Here is a 16209-nt window from a genome sequence, read left to right as displayed (position 1 = left end):
GAGGTAATTGCAAGTCAATCCTTTGGAACATGCGTGCAGAATTTCAAATGTCGTTTATGTGAGCTGTATGTTTCCCACATGTAACGATTCACACAGCGTTCACCAGCCTTGGCTATTTTTCTGTGTTTTTTTAAAGAAAGGCCATATTTTATAGAAATCATTTGACTTAAAGGTGCCAGCCTTTTGTTGAGAAATATTAACCTAACAAGTAACCCTACGCGAACCATTGCTGCTCTTCGTAGGTTGTCCAGGCTAGACTGCATTTATGTAGTAATTTGCAGAGGTCGTGCTTGCTGATGGCGCTATCTCAGAAAACAGCAAGGTGACGAATAGATTTTTAATAAGCTTTCCATTAATCTGTTCCCTGGGGGAAGGCGGTGCTTGGCCAGATAAGAAGTGAGGGGCTGCAAACCCACGATACCGAATAAAAGCACCTTTTTTCATTCTTCTCGGCAATAACATTTCATTTCTGTTCGTAACATTTAATGCATCCCGTCCCCGAAACAGTGATCACTGATCTGGAAGAGTGATTATCTCAGTAAATAGAATATTTCACATTTAAATATTTATAAGAGTTTTCGCCATTTAACAGCATAACGGGGGCATCTTGTGAAACCTTAACTCTGTCTACATGGCCTTTGTAAGAACCTGATCCAAGGCTGCGCATTAAAAACCAGCAGCTCCTTTCCGCAATTTAATGTCCGAGAGGATACAAAATTATTTTCTGAACTGGCATCATTGGATGTGGGCCACAAAACAACAAAAATCTACTTCCCTTCCGCAGCGACTGGATTAACTCACTCAAAACATACTGAGTGATCTGCTCACGTGTATATTCCAGACTTGCAATGCAAAGTTTGGAGCTGGTGGAGATCCAACTTGTTATTTACCTGTAGTTCGAAACTGCTGAAGTAACGCCATATCCTGCCGCCAGATGGAGCAGTCTGTGAGGTTCCTTTCACAGTCCTTACTCCCAGAGCCAGACCCCCTTCACCGTTATTCTGTGCCATCAGTAAGCCGTTTAGTGGCCGAATTCATTTTGCTCATGAGTAAAATGTTTCGTTCTCGGGTGCAAATTTTACACAATAAAGTAATAGTGCATTTGGTGCCGCTGAAATGGAGTGTCAAGGGAAATTGTGGGATCAACAAAATAGATTTCATGCATCAGCCCAAAACGGTCAACGCTTTGTTTTTGCAATTAAGGGATACCGAAGAACTAATTATGTTTTCACGCCGATTGTACCATAAATATTAAGAATGATGAATGACAAGTCTCTAAGAGGCTCAGTGGAACAAAGGGGTCTTGGGACGATTGTCCATAGATCCCTGAGGGCAGCAGGATACGTTAATAGGCCGGTTAAGAATGCACATGGGACCCTTGCCGATATCAGTGGGGCATCGACTATAAAAGAGTCGGGAGGTCATGTGGGAGCTGTACAAAACTTTAGTTAGGCCACAGCTGTAGTACTGTGTGCATTTCTGGTCACCACATTATAAGAAGGACATGACTGCATTGGAGAGGATGTAGAGGAGATTCAGCAGGATGTTGCCTGGGATTGAACATTTCAGTTATGAAGCTGGATAAACTCAGATTGTTCTCTTTGGAGCAAAGAAGGTTGAGGAGCAACCTGATAGAGATGTGTCAGAATATGAGGGGCATGGACAGGGTGAGTAGAAAGTAGCTGTTCCCCCTAGATGATGGGTCCATAATGAGGGGGTATAACTCTAAGGTGAAAGACAGGTCAACAGGGGATGTGAGGGTAATAGAGTCACGGAGCGGGTGTGGGTGGGGGCGGATCTGGAATGTACTGCCTGGGAGGGAACCCTCACACCTTTTACAAAGTGCTTAGATGAGAAATTGAGTGTCATACGATTCAAAGCAATAGGCCAAGTGCTGGGGAGTGGGAATAGTGTAGATTCAGAGTCAGTTTTACCGGTGCAGACGCGATGGGCCAAAGGACCCTCTTCTGTCTGTGTTTCTAGAATCTGGAGCCATTAAGAATGTGTAGTTATCATGGAAGATTGGGCGATAAGTACCCCTGGAATTACACCTGTGATTTTGGGGTGGAACAGCAACAGTTAAATCTGAAAACCTGGTCAGGAAAATTGAAATTCCAAATAGATAGCTCAATAACATCGCACGCAGGATAATGGAATGATGCCAGCAAAGAAACGTTCAGAACTGAGCGGGGGCTAAGATCTGTGACGTTTAATTGGGAGAATTTCCCAGGGTTCAACAGATAGCCGATACCCCAGACCTTGAGTTGTTAAAGAAATAATATAAGGAAACGCAATCTAGATCGAGTTTAATTGTTACCAGTGAAAGCAATCCGATTTCCCCATAGTCAGATCATGGTTAAATTTACTGCTTAGGAATTAATTGCACGAGATTCATCAAGGTGTTTACAATTCATTTTCGGGTTTGTTGAGATTTGTTCATGGTTAAAACAACATCTCCTTCCCACTGTAAAACTATCGTCATTGGTTAGCACAAAGTCACACTTAGCAAAGCTCCGAAATCGAGGCGGATGAAATGTTTTCAAATTGACAGGAGTATCTAATCCAATAGTGTTTAGATCGAAAACTGAGTCTTTTGTCAGTGGAGACAGTTGGATTACGAAAGCAGCATAGTCGCATATGTCTCGTATATAATTGTTGTAAAATACTGTTGTTTTCTGTGAAAAAATAGGAATGCGTGAAATTGGTAATTTGGAATTATCTAGCAGTTACAGTGATTTAAGAAATTCTTAAATGCTCACTCCGTAAAGTAACACTTGCTCCGGGTCGGAATGCGAACTCTACGGGATTCATAGCACTTATTACAAAGTTCAGTAAGGCTTTATTTTAATAACCAGTGTTTTAAATCGCACCATTTTGAGTTTTTTTTTTAACCTTTAGCTGATACCTAAGTTCCAAAACTTCCTCAAGTTGCAAGTTTTAAACTTGTCCCATCCAGTAGGAGGAGCCAACGAGCGACTGAAGTGACTTTTTAAAACCACCTGAGTTTTTTTTACGGAAGGGGATTCAAAAGCATTAATCCATGTCTTCGCAGTCCACCACAAAGCAACTGGATTGCAATGTAAGACAGAAGACATGATTATTTATGGCGTCAGACCTAATTAGTTAATAAACCTATTCCTCTTTGAACCAGATCTCTATAATAAAAAAACAAATAGAATGAATGAAGAGAATCTCGTTCATATCATTCAGGGGCAGAAGTCAACCCACATTTCACCTAAAACTATATTTTTTCGGTATTTCACTTGGTGCAGCAAGAAAAAGTAAGTGAATCTTAAAACGAAAGGCGTTTGACTCACAAAGTTATCAATGTGAGATGACCAAAGTTATCATTCATCTCGCTGCTCAGCTTTGTCTTGTTAAAGGTATTTTACCCATTTTTCCGAAATTTCTATTGTATATGATCATGCTTTTAAATTCTTGACAAACCTATTAAATCGGTTGCAGTATTAACTAGCATATTTGACCCGGGACTCGATAGCCTTAGCAGACATTTGAGTGCAGTACCTAGAAAGTGCTACATTCCCTCATTCCCCCCCCCCCCCCCCCCCATGATCAGACATTAAAAGGAGTGCAAGTTGATCCGAAAAGATCCCAAACCAAATTCTTTTAAAAAGCAGGGATTTTTGTCTGTAACCAGCACCACCAAACATGTTTTCATGGAAAACAAAAGTGAGGACTGCAGTGGAAATTAGGGTCTAGGTTAGAGTGGAGCTGGAAAAGCACAGCAGGTCAGACAGCATCTGAGGAGCAGGAAAATCGACATTTCGGTCAAAAGCCCTTCATCAGGACTAACTCTTGAGGTATTTGTCTATAAGCCACAAATGAGTATATTTACAGTTAAGTCACTAAAAAACCCCATCGGTTGCCATGCCTTTTGGAACGCCCACAGAGTGTGAAAAGCGCGAAATAAATTGTTGCATTGAATCAGCCGTGTAAAGAACTGCCTCTGTTTCCAATGACATTTGCTCAAAAAGTTATTTTAGCATTTCCATTCTAATCTACCGTAAACAACGCCGTTGCCCACCAATACATGCATGTAAAATAATTATCAGCTCTCCATGTCATTTCGTGTTGGTGGCTTCCTTATACGATACGTATATAATATTGAAAACTAGAGCAAAGTTAGGACAAGTTAGTTGCTGCATTAGATATTCCTCATCGCGTATTCTATCTATAATACATCTTAAAGAATTCACCAGTTATGCCATTGTATTATATACTTTTAAAAAGTGAGAAACATTGGCGATCCGCTGATTTTATAATGAATTATTTTTATAATAAAGACATTGGTGTAACATTAAAGATGACCATTGAAGCAAGTTAGGGGATTGACCCATGCTGGGCGGAATCAGGTTGCTTTGCACGTGTATCGGCTTGTCCCGATAGATTTCTAGATTAATCAATTACGTTTTATAGACCGGTACATTTTAATCTAAAATATGGAAGAACATACCGCAGATCTTCAGACCAAGTTTTCTTGTACATCCGTGAGCAACTCCACACCAAGTGTCATAAGCTGGAACGGGAACAATGAAAAAACGGTGAACACACACCCACAGAGTGTATCCTCTTGTAGAGTCTCTATATCTAACCATTTAAGTACGTTCCGTGACTGCATTACACTTCTATTCAGATAACTATACACATAAAATAATAAATCGCGCTCATAAAACTTCTAAAACCCAAGGAAAGGAAATTTGAACAGTGTATTTGCATAGTATCCGAGGTGTCCTCCGAAACGCAACATCTTCCTGAAATGCAGTAATTAATATTACGCGGGAGACCTGATAATGTTTTCTAATAGATGAAAATCCAAACTCCACATGAAGCAGTCAGAAATTCCTGCACTATTGCAGCCAGGGATTGACACACTTGAATAATTAATGACGGTGGCTCTAGTATTAATACAGTGCAAGTATTCTCTGGTATTCTGTTTATTCTCCTTTTTGAATGCTTCTTTAAATTCCAAATAGAATAATCAGTTCGTCCGAAGATTGAATACCTAATAAATGTTGGCACACTTTTGGGAAATTGGAAGCTTAAAACAAACTGGCGTGAAATGAGGTCGGAAGAGTGTCCCAGAAATTAATTAGCTGAAAAATGGTATTTGACTAAGCTCGGATCTGCTTGGCTGGAAGTCAACCAGTAAATATTGTACTGGTTTACACGAGTCTCAGCATTTCACATCAATCGTTTTTACAAATATCCATCCATATTTATATATTAAAGCAGGATTGCACTCATTTTTGCATATTAATGATTTCTGCAACTGTTTATTTCGTAATCTAACCAATTCATACGGCAATTAGGCTTCTGATCAGTTCTGCGTCGTGAATTACAGGGATCATTGTGTCCATTATACACTCGAGAATGAAATATATTGAGTGACGACCTTTATAAACACGAGGCACTTCAATTCCTACACAAAATGTCGTCCATGTGGTTTGCCTACAGTAAGCACACGTTCGTATCGTTTATGTTAATTAATAATATCGAAAGTGCAGTACAAGGGTATATGTTTTGCTTAATCTTAACGGTTGAATGAAACAGCAATTTGGACGTCTCTGCCTGGTCTGACAGATCTACAGCCCGGTTTGTGGTTCGAATAAACACTAATAGCGTCATAAAGCCTGTGCAATAGCCTCCTATTCAAAAAAATGAGAATTTTTTAAATGTTTGAAATGTTAAAATTCCAAGGCACGTGAGGTAGATATATTATAGAAATCATTCTTGGAGAAATTTACAGTATGTTAAGGTACTTGTCAACTTTTTAGAGATTGGAATGGGAAGAATCTTTGAAAATAAGGATTTAATTTGGTGGAAGGTATATTTAGATCGTATTATCCAAAGAAAAATGCTAATTACAAATTTCAGTTGGTTACACCCTTAGACGTCGTGAGTATATCCTCGAGAGAAGGTTATCCCTTTATCTATGTTGACTAATCATTACGATTCATGTTCCAAATCTGGGATTAGTTACGAAAAAATGTTATTTTTGATATTCTGGGCAATGCAAAAGTCGAAGCTGTGCAGCTGATTTTCCGTCATTGTTTCTTTTTTAGCGAGGTAAGGACAGCTGCATACCCAATCTCTGTCCTTTTTGTCGATTTTTGAGTCTGGGTAAAGCCTCTTTATGACACTTACGCGCAAAAAAAAAACTGACAGACAAATGCGCCTCAGGTCAGTGACTAGGAGATCAAACACGCCATGAACTAATGATGTAGGGCTCGGACAAATATGAAACACAATTACAGGCGAAAGCACAAAAATACACGCCGTGTACGCTCATATTTACTGACTATTAAATTTGCTACATCAAAATGAGCATTTATTAACTTACTTCCCTATTAATTGAGTTGTAAAACACATTTATATGCTTTACATTGTACATTCCCTTTCAAATCTGGCTTTGCCAAGTCGAATTAAATTGGGCTAAATCATAAACCGTGTGCCGGAGTTATTCCTACACAATCGTTTTCCCAAGGACAAGCACGAACGTGTGAATTTCACGACTACATCATTTTAATGCATGTATATGTTATATGCGTAATATACACACATCAACATATACATGTATGTGTAAGAAAGCATTAAGACATTGAAGTAATCAAAGTGGGGCAGTATCAATTTCATGATTCTAAAGTTTGAAAATGGACTGTCAGAAATAAAAACGCATTCTCGGTTAGCCTGTCCGTCTTGGCAGATGGAAAGAATAATTGCGCCTGGAAGCGTCTGAACGCCTTGAGGGCAGAGACATTACACGTGTAATGATCGGAATGCCCGTCTTTATTTCTGATAAGTTTTTCTTTGTCAGTGTCGATTATGTCTTCGACTATTTTTTTTGTACCTGATGTCAAAATTGTTGAGGCAGTGTAGTAAGCTGATTAGATCCATCAGCGCCATTCTCATCCGTGCCAGTTAAATAGCTCTCTTTGGTTCGCTCTGTACCGTCGCAGCTATTAGCGAGTTCATAAGAGCTACAATTAGCGGCATCAGGCGCCTTCGCTTTCTCCTATAATTACATGTGCACTCAGCCTCTGCACTAAAAGTGTTTGTTGCGATAATGAGCGAAGTGCATTTCATAAATTGCTAAACCGCGATGAAATTATTGCTTAAAAGACTTATTTTACATACAGCTGTAGGCTTATTTCCACGGGTGTGAAAAGAATTGCAGCTTCCAGCTGTTGTAAACAAAGAAAAAAATACAATTGAGTAAACTATCAGCACTTTAACAGGTCTGGCACGCTAAAGGACCCCATTGTGATACGTTTTAACTAGGTAACGGCACTGGTGATTTAACACCGCTTAGCAGTAGTTAGCGTGCACTTTAATTCATCTATTATTTTCCTTGGAGTACTTTCTGTCCGCAGAATAACCATTAGCTTGTACAGTCATCGTCGTTTGTTGTCTAAAAAATGAGGCGGCAATCGCTTACTTGTGCTTCTGTCCGCCGGCCGTAAATTTGTTGAGTTGGAGTCTTGACTCGCGCTCGAAGATGAAGGAGCAGAAGATGCCATCGGTTCTGACAGACGCGAGGTCCTCGATTAACTGGGGCTGACGTCTTCCTTCGAATCCTGTCTTTTCAACGTAAGGACACTGGCTTCTGTAAGGAAAAGAATAACAAGACAGCCTTGTTAGTTATGCTTTAAGCCCGCGCGTCTGTGTGCTTGCGTGTGTGAGAACAGTGGGCTTTGAGGACGGCCGTGCGTTTTCAAACATTTCACTTTATTAGCATTCAGGGCGCTGTCGTGCTCTGATGGAAGGTGGATCGCGCTGGCACCGGCATGTCTCGCGTAATCGCAAACAGCAATGGGTAAAGGTGGAAAGATATCAAACAACCTGTTTACCAGTTCTAACGCAGACCAAAGATCACATGAACTGCAACGACTGGAATAATTTCTGTTGCCTTTGCTTCACCGCTAGGCAACCTACAATATGCATTTGAACGGTAAGCGTTTCAGTAGGGCAGTGCCATCTCCCCCACATAGATTACAACAATTGTCAGTCAACAATGGAGTAATGGTCATTGTCAATTTTTATCAGTTTATGCAAAAAATATTGATGAATTAACCAGCCGCAGTGCCCGGGACCAGACAGCATTGTTACACTGAGTGTGATTCTTATATTGTCCAAAACGATTTGACCAAACTACAAAATAAGGAGTGTACTAGTCAGTGAGAGCCTTTGGGTTGGAAATCATTAAATGAAAAGAACTGATATGACGCAAAGCACAAATCCCCTTTGATAACACAATTATATATAATTAAAATTGCAACAATCCATCCAGAAATAGAGCAAAATTCTTAGTACAAGCGAGCTTCCATACAGTGATTACTTAAGATGTAATTCACACTGACAATGTTTGGACCACTCGATGGCATCGGGACACAATGTGCTTCACATTCAAGTTCAATGCTGTCGGACGTTTCCATTTTTTTTTCTAAGACCGGTTTCACTTACCCGCTGGGATTTTAAACTTCTAAAACTATAATTCCATGAATGCACAGGGGCACGGGAAAGTTGGCAGTGAACATGATCAAAATGACTGGTACAGAAGAAGGTAATCTCTAATAAAATGGTATGTTTCAGGTGAACGATGACGAGGACCTTACCGTCTTGTGTAGACGCCCAGGTAGCAGACTCGACCATCTGACTCCCGACAACTAAATTAGATCCTTACATGCAAGTTTTTGTCAGCATGAAGGGCGCTTTTAATACTCCAAGGGAAACGACGTCTGAATATAAATAGAGTACAAAAATTCCGTTCAGCATGACCTTTTTTTTTCAGAAGTACGTTTGATTTGCTGTTTTAAAAGTGTGAATCGTCCGTTTCTCTGACACGACGCGCGAATGACTCACACATCACCTCCTCTACTCCAAAATGTCTCATGACAAGATTGACCAGGTTGCTTTGTCTGCAGAAACCTACCGCCCGCTACCGTTCTTCTGGAGTGACGTGACTTTTCAGCAGGTACCGCTTGGTGCCTTCAGGGTTTCAGTCCTTGTTTCTGAATTCTGATCATGGAGAGCAGGTGCAACTCAGCAAGGTTGGAGTATCTAACAATAGATTTACTTTTTAGCTGCGGATTCCAGAATTTCTGACACGAAAGGAACCTAAATGGCAGACTTTACAACACAGATTTCAAACTATGATTCTGTTAAATCGATTCTTTGTTGGAGGCGCGAATCTTACTTCTTAAGGAAGCTCTCGATCAACGTACATCCACTCCATTTCACACATAACCAGTTAGAGTTAAAAATAAAGTAAGTCTTTTTTACATTCCCCCCCACCCATGTCCATGTCCATTTGAGGTGTCATTAAAAATTAAATGCCGGACATTGTAGGTTGGTTTGCAATTGCTTTGTGACCATTGTTTTCGGGAACTGTAGTAAACAGTGAGCAAGACTGAGCAGCAGAGGGCGTCGCAGCTCGTCAAACCGATAGTGAGGTGCCTCATGAAAAGACACCTACAGTCCAGGTCTGCTGGAGTCTCTTTATTCGACTTCTTTCCACTTTCAGCTTAAGGACAAAAAAATGTAAGGACACATTCTGAGTTGTGAACTTGTTGACGGCAAATTACGACTTTTTAAAGCAGGGCGTTATGTTTTAAACAGCGTGAAAGAAGGGGCGGGCTTAGACACGAAGGAAAAATTAGAGTGGTAAGAATAATTTCGTCAGAATTTCAATTGCAATGAAGTGACGAAGAATCGAGCGCGAATAGCAGAGTGAGAGGGTGACATTGGGAAGAAATGAGAAAGGCGGCAATGGCTAGTAGCGGGAGGGGCTGTCTAACAGTGGATTTCGAACTCAGTTATAATGGGAGGCATGTGGCACACTGGTATAGAAGGCCGCAATAGAAACTGTTACCAAGATGAGTTAGATGAGAAATACAATTTCATTCGACGATTTGCGCAAGACATGGTGTAATACGTTGTAGCAGACATAAGAAAATGTTTCCCAAATCGGCAGCAAACGAAAAGCAGGCTGTATGACTACATACAGACTATTACAATCCCCCTTCCTCCCGCCATTAACAACACTCCATCCCACACACCTACATGATTGAAGAGGCATGAAAAGGCAGGATTAATGACCATGTGACAAAGGAATAAACCAAGACAAGATGGATAGCGAAAGTTCCAGTCGTGACACCTGTTATTATCCCAAATTTATACAAAGACTTCGCAACATGGTATTGCCAGTCTATGTTTGTTTTACTGAGGAATATAATTATTATTTCATGTTGACTTTTTCAAATTGAAATTAACAGGAAAATAATAATCAGATAAGGAGTAAATTGCCACACCACTCAGATTTCAAGAAATAGAATCGGATAGGTCCATGATGCAAACTTTGAATTTGCAAATGAACAATTCCATTACACAAATGCTATATTTACATGTTTCGCTGCACAACTATTACAATTATCTCGCGGCGAGACACTGAAGCAAAGACTATGGAATTCACTGGCAGAAAACAAATGAGAAAATATTTAAGTATATAAATTTTAATTGAGGAAATTGGGAAGTTCGGGAAATTCTAACAGATTTGTCGCTTTACACAGAATGTAAACCATCGTTGATGCATTGAAACGGGAACAAACTGATATCGGAAAATTAAACATAAGAAATTGAGACGCTGGAACTCACGAGTGTTGGGCATTGGGGAGGAGTAAATTAATATAGAAAAATACTCTTTCAGTATTTTAAACAATATGGTACATAGACAACACTGAAGTGGAGATTGTAATTCAATTTTAATACATTAGTCCTTACATTCAATGGAATAATAAATTTTGATAGCGAATCGTCTCGCATTTTAATTACATTTCATCAACTACAGACAATACTGCGACCTTTGCTATTGCAAACAGTAGTGTGTGTATTGCTAACTATAGTTTGAAAATATTATTGATAATTACAAAAGCATTTTTGATGGAATTGGTATTCCGGTTAAACCAATTGCGCTCGCCCAACTAAGGGAGCTACTTGTATCGCCCATCATTACACTCTGCAAACCTGGAATGAAATTTTAATCACTTATCAAATCGAGGTTATCAGTTCAAAGCTGTTTTAAATACCAGTACATGAGTATCAATGTCTAGCAATATTTATGCATTGGTAACTTGTAGGCCTTTAGCACTTTACCTACATTTTGAAGGAGCAGTGTAATTGTTGGACTACATTACAATCCCTAAAGTTGTAAAGATATTGCAGTGTATCTCAATAGATACCAATTCATTGAAATTTCAAATGTTTCGCAACTCTAATTTATTTAACAATAATCTGCCAGTCTATCATGTCCATTGTTATCTTCAATAAGATTGTATTTCTTAAGCTGATATCAGGATAACCGGTAGAAAGTGAGGTCTGCAGATGCTGGAGATCAGAGTGGAGAGTGTGGTGCTGGAAAAGTACAGCAGGTCAGGCAGCATCCGAGGAGCAGGAGAATCGACGTTTCGGGCATAATCCCGTCATGAGGACCGGACCGGATTTCAATACATGTCTAATGTGAATAATTTTAGTGAGAGTGCAGAGGATCCCATTTCATGGGAGAACTAACGTTGACAGACGGCTTGCCTGCGGTTGCCAGAAAACGGCACGGTTTATAATAGTCTGAGAGCGCAAGAATAGCAAGCTACCAGACCTGAGGCTGCTGTCTGTGGAATGCAATACTCAGTTCTTGAAATTGTTAATTACTTTCTCATTGAACTGAGCCAAAGATTCTCTTGAACTAATGATTGCTCCCTGGTTGGTTAATTCTAATGTTCTGAGAGTGGGGCAGCAAGTTTTTCTTTATCATTTCAAGAGGAAAGTCATTGTAAATTTCTTTTATAACATTTTCAGAGGATCCAACGACAATTTAGACATGGGTTTGTGTAGGATTGAGTTGGATTGTGATGTGTGAAAACTAATATAGTCCCAATTTTCTCTTTTGGCACAGCTCCGCAACATTACCAGATTCACCACGATATGTGTTGGTACGGAGGAAACAAACTGACTGCTGAAGTCTTAGTGCACAGACTTCCATAGAAGAAATAGAATGCAGATAAACACTTTTTATTGAAAATTTTTGCTGGGAACTTTGCTGTCAATATCTTTTTCCTTAGTATACGCTGATACAAATTTCTCAAATTTTACAACGTCACGCTATGCTGCCAATCATATATCATCCTCTTAAAACCCTAGTAGGCTCTTTCTGACCTCTTATTGCTTCCTTCCCCCAAAATAATTTGGAGCTCCCTTTCACATTAGCTGCCATTCTATTCTAATTCTCTTTTTACCAGTCATATTTTCTTCTTCACTATATATCTCAATCCTTTGCACTTGATTATAGAGTCATAGAGATGTACAGCACGGAAACAGACCCTTCGGTCCAATGTGTCCATGCCGACCAGATATCCCAATCCAATTTAGTCCCACCTGCCAGCGCCCAGCCCACATCCCTCCAAACCCTTCCTATTCAAATACCTATTCAATGCCTCTTAAATGTTGCAATTGTCCCAGCCTCCACCAGTTCTAATGGCAGCTCATTCTATACACGTACCACCCTCTGCATGAAAAAGTTGCCCCTTAGGTCTCTCTTATATCATTCCCCTCTCACCTTAAACCTATGCCCTCTAGTTCTGGACTCCCTGACCCCAGGGAAAAGATTTTGTCTATTTATCCTAAGCATGCCCCTCATAATTTTGGTAAACCTCTATAAGGTCACCCCTCAGCCTCTAACACTCCAGGGGAAAAAAATCCCAGCCTGTTCAGCCTCTCCCTCTAGCTCAAATGCTCCAACCCTGGAAACATCCTTGTAAATCTTTTCTGAACCCTTTCAAGTTTCACAACATCTTTCTAATACGAAGGAGACCAGAACTGCATGCAATATTCCAATAGTGGTCTAACCAACGTCCTGTATAGCTGCAACATGACCTCCCAACCAATAAAGGAAAGCATACCAAATACCTTCTCCACTATCCTATCTACCTGCGATTCCACTTTCAAGGAGCTATGAACCTGCACTCCAAGGTCTCTTTCTTCAGCAACACTCCCTCGGACCTTACCATTAAGTGTATAAGTCCTGCTAAGATTTGCTTTCCCAAAATGTAGCACCTTGCATTTATCTGAATTAAACTCCATCTGCCACTTCTTAGCCCATTAATCCATCTGATCAAGATCCTGTTGTAATCTGAGGTAATTTCTTCGCCTTTCCTTTCACCCGAACAGGAATATACTTTCTCTGGATTCTCGTTATCTCATTTCTGAAGGCTTCCCATTTTCCAACAGTCCCTTTACCTGCGAACATTTGCCCCCAATCAGCTTTTGAAAGTTCTTGCCTAATCTTGTCAAAATTAGCCTTCCTCCAATTTAGAACTTCAACTTCTGAATCTGGTCTATCGTTTTCCATCATTATTTTAAATCTAATAGAATTATGGTCGCTGGCCCCCAAAGTGCTCCCCCACTGACACCTCAGTCACCTATCCTGCCTTATTTTCCAAGTGTAGGTCAAGTTTTGCACCTTTTCTGGTAGGTACATCCACATACTGAATCAGAAAAATTTCTTGTACACACTTAACAAATTCCTCTCCATCCAAACCCTTAACATTTATGTCTATGTTTGGAAAATTAAAATCCCCTACCATAACCACCTTATTATTCTTACAGATAACTGCAATCTTCTTACAAATTTGTTTCTCAATTTCCTGCACACTATTAGGGCCTCTATAATACAATCCAAATAAGGTGATTATCCCTTTCTTATTTCTCAGTTCCACCCAAATAACTTGCCTGGATGTATTTCTGGGAGTATCCTCCTTCAGTACAGCTGTAATGCTATCCCTTATCAAAAACGCCATCTCCCCTTCTCTCTTGCCTCCCTTTCTATCCTTCCTGTAGCATTTGTATCCTGGAAGATTAAGCTGCTAGTCCTGCCCATCCCTGAGCCATGTTCCTGTAATTGCTATGATATCCCAGTCCCATATTCCTAACCATGTCCTGAGTTCATCTGCCTTCCCTTGCATTTAAATAAATGCAGTTTAATTTATTAGTCCTACCTTGTCCCTGCCTGCCCTGACTGTTTGACTCCCTGGGTCCCCATCTTACTAGTTTAAATCCTCCCGAGCAGCTCTAGCCAATCTCCCTGCCAGTATATTAATCCCCTTCCAATTTAGGTGCAATCTGTCCTTCTTGTACAGGTCACTTCTACTCCTAAAGAGATTCCAGTGATCCAAAAATGTGAATCCTTCTCCCATACACCAGCTCCTCAGCCATGCATTCATCTACTCTATCCTCCTATTCCTGCCCTCACTAGCTCATGGCACGGGGAGTAATCCAGATATTACTACTCTCGAGGACCTCCTTTTTAAATTCCTGCCTAACTCTCTGTAACCTCCCTTCAGAATCTCAACCTTTTCTCTTCATATGTCGTTGGTTCCGATGTGGACAATGACCTCTTGCTGGCCCGTCTCCCCCTTGAGAACATTCTGCACCCTCTCTGAGACATCCTTGATCCTGGTACCAGGGAAGCAACACACCATTCTGATTTTTCGCTGCTGGCCACTGAAACGTCTCTCTGCACCTCCCCTAACACAGTTGATCTCTTGAAAGCCGACGTACTCCTCATTGCATTAGAGCCAGTCTCAATACCAGAAACTTGGCTGTTCGTGCTACGTTCCCCTGAGATTCTTGCATGAAGGCTTTATTTGCATATTTATTTCCATCAAACCTTTCATCATCTAAGAAGCCCTGACTTTCGTTCACTTTCTTTTTCAACCTATTTGAATGTACCTATCCTGAACCTGAAACGTCTTCTTAATGATCACCCATTGTTCTGTTAAAACATTTGCTGAGATTGTTTGGTTGCATTTCACCGAGGTTAGATCCCTTTCTGTTGCACTGAAATTAGCCCTAGTTCAAATTGGATTGTTCCTCACTCTTCTCCAATGCTAATCTAAACCTTATGATATGATCACTCTAATATGAACATTCACTCAGAGTCACTTGGTGCTCCTCATTCATCGCAAGACTATAAGACATTGGAGCAGAAATTGGCCCATTCGGTCCATTGAGTCTGCTCCGCCATTCGATCATGGCTGATAAGTTTCTCCACCCCATTGTCCTGCTTTCCCCTTGTAACCTTAGATCCCCTTGACAATCAAGACCCTATCTATTTTTGTCTTAAATATACTCAGTGACCTGGCCTCCACAGCCTTCTGTGGCAAGGAGTTTCAAAGATTCACCACTCTTGCTGAAGAAATTTTTCCTAATTTTTGTTCTGAAGTGTCTTCCCTTTATTCTAAAGCTGTGCCCTCAGGTCCTAGACTCTCCTGCTAATAGAAATGTCTTTACAACATCACTGTCCTGACCATTCAGTATTCTGTAAGATTGAATTCGATCCCTGCCCATCCTTCTAAATTCCATCGAGTATCAAAGTCCTCAAATGTTCCTCATATGTTAAGCATTTTATTCCTGGGATCATTCTCGTGAATGTTCTTTGGACCCACTGCAGGGCCAATACATCCTTCCTGAGGTATAGGACCCAAAATTGCTCACAAAACTCTTAATGTGGTCTGACCAGAGCCTTATTACACCTCAGACTACATCCCTGCTTGTATATTCTAGTCTTCTCAAAACAAATGCTCATATTGTATATGCCTTCCCAACTACTGACACAACCTGCAAGTTTCCCTTAAGAGAGTCCTTAACTAGGACTCCCAAGTTACTTTGCACTTCAGATTTCTGAATTTTCTCCCTATTTGGAAATGTCTATGCTTCTATTCTTCCCACCAAAGTGTATATCCTCACTCTTTCCCATGTTGTATTCCAACTGCCACTTTTTTGCCCCCCCTCCTAACCTAAGTCCTTCTGCAACATCTCTGCCTACTCAATACTGCCTGTCCCTCTATCTAGGAGAAAGTGAGGACTGCAGATGCTGGAGATCAGAGCTGAAAATGTGTTGCTGGAAATGCGCAGCAGGTCAGGCAGCATCCAAGGAGCAGGAGAATCGACGTTTCGGGCATGAGCCCTTCTTCAGGAATGAGGAAAGTGTGCCAAGCAGGCTAAGATAAAAGGTAGGAAGGAGGGACTTGGGGGAGGGGCGTTGGAAATGCGATAGGTGGAAGGAGGTTAAGCTGAGGGTGATAAGGTGAGGTTGATAGGCTGAGTGGGGGTGGGGGCGGAGAGATCAGGAAGAAGATTGCA

At 40.6% G+C, this 16209-nt stretch overlaps 1 protein-coding gene across 4 annotated transcripts in view; it reads right to left on the bottom strand.

The window, feature by feature from the left end:
• LOC122551587 (glutamate decarboxylase 1) overlaps positions 1-8722 on the bottom strand; it is a 62730-nt gene extending 54008 nt beyond the window's left edge. Inside the window, exons 1-3 of one of the 4 annotated variants that reach the window (XM_043693707.1) lie at positions 8634-8722; positions 7457-7624; positions 4475-4537 (exon numbers count right to left, since the gene is read on the bottom strand). In XM_043693707.1, coding sequence (XP_043549642.1) covers positions 4475-4537; positions 7457-7538 — 145 coding nt within the window. In that variant the 5' untranslated portion in view covers positions 7539-7624; positions 8634-8722. Of the gene's footprint in view, positions 1-890; positions 937-4474; positions 4538-7456; positions 7625-7868; positions 8092-8481; positions 8575-8633 lie in introns of those variants that run through there. The other 3 variants (XM_043693708.1, XM_043693709.1, XM_043693711.1) reach the window with 3 other exon arrangements.
• Between the last annotated feature and the right edge of the window lie 7487 nt (positions 8723-16209).

This window comes from Chiloscyllium plagiosum, chromosome 7 (genome assembly GCF_004010195.1).
Source record: "Chiloscyllium plagiosum isolate BGI_BamShark_2017 chromosome 7, ASM401019v2, whole genome shotgun sequence".
Taxonomy (NCBI): domain Eukaryota; kingdom Metazoa; phylum Chordata; class Chondrichthyes; order Orectolobiformes; family Hemiscylliidae; genus Chiloscyllium; species Chiloscyllium plagiosum.
The sequence above is the reverse complement of the archived record's forward strand: the minus strand, read 5'-3'. Positions and strand labels throughout refer to the sequence as shown.